The sequence below is a fragment of the Cyprinodon variegatus genome, unplaced genomic scaffold (genome assembly GCF_000732505.1).
Source record: "Cyprinodon variegatus isolate N-32 unplaced genomic scaffold, C_variegatus-1.0 Scaffold163, whole genome shotgun sequence".
Classification (NCBI taxonomy): Eukaryota; Metazoa; Chordata; class Actinopteri; order Cyprinodontiformes; family Cyprinodontidae; genus Cyprinodon; species Cyprinodon variegatus.
Genome location: NW_015150616.1, coordinates 619521 through 625035, shown reverse-complemented (window position 1 = coordinate 625035; position 5515 = coordinate 619521). Strand labels below are relative to the sequence as shown.

At 35.3% G+C, this 5515-nt stretch overlaps 1 protein-coding gene across 3 annotated transcripts in view; it reads right to left on the bottom strand.

Moving 5' to 3' along the window:
* LOC107086852 (ETS-related transcription factor Elf-1-like) overlaps nt 1–5515 on the bottom strand; it is a 31086-nt gene that overhangs the window by 8055 nt on the left and 17516 nt on the right. For 2 of the 3 annotated variants that reach the window (XM_015378074.1, XM_015378075.1), the window contains exons 4-6: nt 469–576; nt 186–335; nt 14–88 (exon numbers count right to left, since the gene is read on the bottom strand). In XM_015378074.1, the coding sequence (XP_015233560.1) occupies nt 14–88; nt 186–335; nt 469–576 (333 nt within the window). Of the gene's footprint in view, nt 1–13; nt 89–185; nt 336–468; nt 577–4667; nt 4843–5515 lie in introns of those variants that run through there. The other variant, XM_015378076.1, reaches the window with a different exon arrangement.

Sequence of the window (5515 nt, the reverse complement as noted above, 5' to 3'; positions counted from 1 at the left end):
TGTGTTCAGATACCTTTGTTGTATTTGTCCTTTTTTACTTTTATATCTGGTGTAGGAGACTCTGCCCTCCGATGTCGAGCTTTTTTACCTGCTCACACACAAAAAAAGTTAATTTTTTTTTTAATCAATAGAGCCACAAATTCCCAGATACAAAACCCTGCAGTAAAAAAAAAACAAACACTCACCCCTCTTTTTAGACTGCAGCTGCGCCGCGGGCCTTTCTCCGTTCAACCACTGCGACTGGTCAATGGCTCCTACAACCCCCTCGGCGGACACGGTTACCTGGGTAACGGGAGCGGTGATGACATCGCTCAGAGAGGGTAAGAAAGCCTGGGCTGCAGGGGGACATAAACAGATTTAATGAAAGTGAACAGCACAGTGACCATCATATCTAAAAATAACATCTCCCAGCCAAACCACTTGTGTATCAGAAAGCTGCAGGGAGTGATTTAGAGTGTGTGGGCTTACAGTAGTGCTGTTCCAGGGAGAGAGTGTCAACGCAGTCCATGTTAAGGAGCGAGTCAGCAGCAACAAGCGTCTCCATGGTCTCCTCCTCTCCGCTCTCACATGGCTCCACTACAGACCAAAGAGGAGCGAGGGCAAAAAAAAAAAAACACTTTGAGATAAGGGAGGATGGCATTCAGAGGGAGGCATACTGCAGGAGACGAACGCTGGGGGCCTTCTGTTAACGAAGTTAGAAAAACTTACTGTCATTTCGTCTGCTCTGGCCTCATAATCAGACAACATGACTTAAAGTGTCTCTTTTTGGAGAAAGCTAAAGTTTTCTAAAACTGATTGGACAGTTTTAATGAATGAAGGAGGTTTTGGTTGGAAAACCTTTCAGTTTCCTTCAGACTGAATAAGTAGCTTTTTCACTCTTTTTTAAATCCAATTGTGTCGACCACAATGTCACAGATTGTTGTTTCGAGCATCAAATAAATAAGCTTAGGGCAAAAAAAAAAAATATCTTAAGCAGACAAGTTGTGCGTCTGAAGGTCGTATCTGAAGGACAGGGAGGCTTTCAGAGGGACAGAAGGTCTGATAGATGCATAATCCTCCAATATACAGCTTTGGTGAGAGGTTTGCATACATCCACTGATGATGAACTGATGGTGCGCTTCTATCACGGTGGATCAATTCACCAGGATTGGATTCAGGCTGAATTTAGGGCTGGGTGATATTGAATCTTTATTTTGCAGTACAATTTCCACATTGATATAAACTAAATGAAAGCCTCAAAAAGTTTGCTAAGGATACCCTAAACAGATCCATGTTTTTTTTCCCATGTTGAATTTTTTGACAGTCATGTTTAGCTGCTGTGCAATTAATAGCATTTGCTAAATCACTGCAATTTTACAAAAAGAGATTATTCAATCACAGAGATGCTGAATTTCGGTCATCTAACTTTTGAAGGAAATGAGAAATGTACTTTCTAGCAAAGCAAGTTTCCTGCCAAGAGAAGGGGAAGAGAGAGTTGAAGTTAGCGACCAGATCCATGCAAGCAAGTTAGAGAAAGCACTTCCCCAAACAACAGTAATAGTGAAGTCCTGCCACAACGGAAAGTGAACCATTAAGGTTTCAAGGTCATGAAAACAATAAATCTCTGGAGTGAAACGTCTACATGCTGCTGGTTAGAGAAAAGAAAGATAAAAGAAGTTTGGACAAATGTCTTCTAGCAGGTTGCAGACACACCAGACACTCATCTTATTCCCATCAGTGAGATTTTTTTTTTTTTTTTTTTACCCCCTTTCCCCCAATTTTTTTTTTTTTTTTTTAATCAGAGTGAAGGTTGAAGCCGTAAAGTAACCCAGCATTTTCCATAACAAAACTACAGATACTTTTGCATTTGTCTGCGTAAAGGATAACTGTTCTCTCGGAAAGCCAAACTGTGTCCAAGTATTAATTAACCATCTGATTCAACCCGTCATCCTCAGATTAAACAGCTTTAGTTATTATTACTGGAAAAATGTATGAACACTAAGACAATTAATTCAGGGACACAGAGATAATTAATCTATTATTGAGCTAATGGTAATTGAATAAAATCATTTTTCCATATAATAATAATGATACACAGAACAAAAAAACTGCATAGCGCTATAAAATAAGCTACTTATAGCAGTTAAGTTAAGAAAAATAAACATTTTTAAATATAAAATATATATGCAATCTCTCCCAGATTGAATTTTATATAACTATAAATAAAAGTATACATATGCATCTAAATTATTACATGTATATGCACAAATATCTTTTACATATCCTGCCATTTGCAATTTCATTCAAATGCACCACAAATATTGTTTTTTTTTTATACTCTAAATGTTTGTTTACTTAGAAATATTAATTTACTAAAAGTGTCTTTTTAGAAGGGTTGTCTAAAGTATCGATACTCAAAAAAGCATCGATACTGAAACGCTGTATCCGGATACAATACTCGTTTAAAGTGCAGAATAGAGGAAAATGCACTTTCAGAACACTGTGTGATTGAATAATTCTACGCACTTTTCAGTTTCAGACTTTTTTTTGTAAGAGGTGCAGCTGCTGAGAATTATTTTTGTTTCTTAACCGGTTTGGCTAGTGTCATTGTTATGTGTGCAAAGCAAAGGAAGGAACACTTAATTTTAATTTTATAAGTTTTTCATCAAGCTTGCTTAATATTGTGCACAGCATGCAACCTCAAAATATTGTTTTTATTGTTTATTGTATTTTATTTATTAATGAAAATATTTCTGTTGAATTTTGGAGTCTTTGTTTTTATCCTTGTGGTATTGAAAATGTTATCGAGTATCGAATATTTTCCTTAGTATCGGTATCGAGTTGAAAAGTTTAGTATCGTGACAACCCTACTTTTTAGATCTCTCAAAAAAAATTATAGATATATTAATCCATTACTTAAATAATCAATAGGTGGAGTCTTATTCAAGACCTGAAAAGATTCTGGAACCTTTAGTATTACCTTCCACAGGACAGTAATTTAGTCACTGTTTTTAAATTGAGCTGTGCTCACATGTAAAAACTGATTTATAGCCAATAAGACGGCTGTTTGGCCACAAGGATAGATAAGGATTTGATAGCTGCGATTAGAGGATCAAATTCAACAGAGGAGTAACAAACATTTTGTTTTCACAAGCTGCTAGAAAAACAAGATCTGATTTGAATTTGGTTTTCTTGTCACACATAGACAGAAATCTGCCATAAAGTCTGTATTATCTATGGGTCAGAGTTAAAAGGGTCACAGTGGACTTAAATGACGACATGTAATGTACTTTTTCCTAAATCTGGTTATATTAAAGCTTTGTCCCAGGTGGTGTTAAATCAGCTTTTATTCTCAAAATTCTGCAGACAATATTTAGTTCTGTCTAAAGCTGCAACATAACCAAATATGGAAATTGCAGCACTGTGAATACTTTCCAGATGTACAGTGAATATGAACAAGCTACCAATTTTAAAAGAATGTGTTTAAATATGTAATTAATATCAAAATGTTTTTGTTTTTTTTCCATCACTGCTGCTTACCTTATCAAGGCTGCACTTTAAAAAATGTAAATGTCTAGAGAGCTGTTCTAAATGAAATGTATTTTTGTTTACACTTGTGTATACAAAATGACTAAATAAATCTAAGTCTCAAGAAAAAATATTGATGAAATAGAATACAGAAATGTCTGTCTCCTACTGGGTAAAATATATAAAAATATATCCAAACTTTAGAGTTTAGAAGTAAAAACGTAAAAGCAAGTGTTTGCTTGCTGCTGGAGAAAAAAATAAATAAAAAATGCAGATTAAAAAGTATTTAAAAAGACCATAATGAAAGCTGTAATTTGATTTTAATATTTGTTGATTCTAAGTACTCTGTTAATATCAATAAAACTGATAAAGTTTTAATGGTTAACTGTAGATTTAAATAAAGCGAAGAGTTCTACTAAAACTCTTTGATCTTTGTAACACAATTAAAATTGAAATTAAATGCATGAAGTTGAAAGTTGAAGGACTGCTCACTGATGCCTAAAAAAGAACATTTTGTTTTCAAGATCTTAGAAACTGCCAAGAAAAAGTTGATCTCTTCACCTTCCACCTTGTTTCTCATCATAACATCAGCTGTTATATCGAAATACTGATTAATCAGTTTCCTTTGATCCAGCTGACATAATAGTTATTTTTCTTTAACAGATTTTACACCACCGCACAAATTAAATTAAGCTTCAATAGTCTATTAATGAATAACAGCCTGTAGCTTTTTTCACTCTGTAAAATCACTCTGATTTTTCTCTATACACGTTTTTGACATTACATAAAAAAAAAACCTTCATATTGTCACATATATAATGGATCCACGCCAGAAGGGGTCTATTGTTTTCCGCGGATTTATTCAAGAGGGGAGAAGGTTGTGCTGCAGCCAAGAACACATCTGCTAGCTTAGCGGCTACCCGGGCTAACCTGAACTCCAACACTTTCTACTTCAGATAAAACTTCACAACAACCCAGCAGAGACACATAAACTCTAAATTCTGAGGTTCTGACCTCCGTGTTATTAAAAGTTAAATGGGATATCCCCACATCTTCTTTAAACCAGCTGTTACCGCGGGCTAATTCCCCCCTCCGCGCCTGCCTGAGCTTCACCAGCTGCTGCCGCCGCAGATAAGCACAGCCCGGGCGGCATATCTTACTTTTTTAATCCGAGGATATCATAATGAAAGCTGCAGCCTGGTTTCACCGCGTCCACAGCATCCTGTTAGGGCTCCGTCTCCTTAACTGTCTACTGGAGCACGCGAGGAATGTTTTCTTTCACTTCCTGAACTTTTTTTTCCTCTTGCAGAGGGTGGTCCATGTGCTGCACGCGCCAGTACGCATGTGCTGGGCACACTTTTTCTTGTTCTTGTTTGTTTGTATTATTATGGTTAGCAACTAAAACAAACAAAAAAGTTTGTACCATCAGAAAAGTTACCAGAGGGACATTTTGTTGATAATAAGACAGTGTTCTATTTTTTTCCCTAAATATGCTTTTCTTTGATTTTTTTTTGTCTTTTTCTCTGAAAAGGACAAAAAAAATGTAAACTGATTTTACAGAATTTTGACTTTTTCTCATAATTCTGACTTTTTCCCTCATATTTCCTACTTTTTTCCTCATAATTCTGACCTTAATATCATAATTCTGACTTTAATCTAAGAATTCTAACTTTTTCTCAGAGTTCTGACATCAATCTCAGAATTCAGATTTTAATTTCAGAATTCTGACTTTTTTCTCAGAATTTTGACTTTTTCTCAGAATTCTGACTTCAATCTCAAAATTCTGACTTCAATCTCAAAAGTATGACTTTAATTTCAGAATTCTGACTTTAATGTAAAAATTCTGACTTCAATCTCAAAATTCTGACTTTAATCTCAGAATTCTGACTTTTTCTTAGAATTCTGACTTTAATTTCAGAATTCTGACTTTAATATCAGAATTTTGTAGCCTGGCGTAGTCCGACTCAATTCTAGTCAGAATATGAGTCTGATACTGCTCCATAGAGCT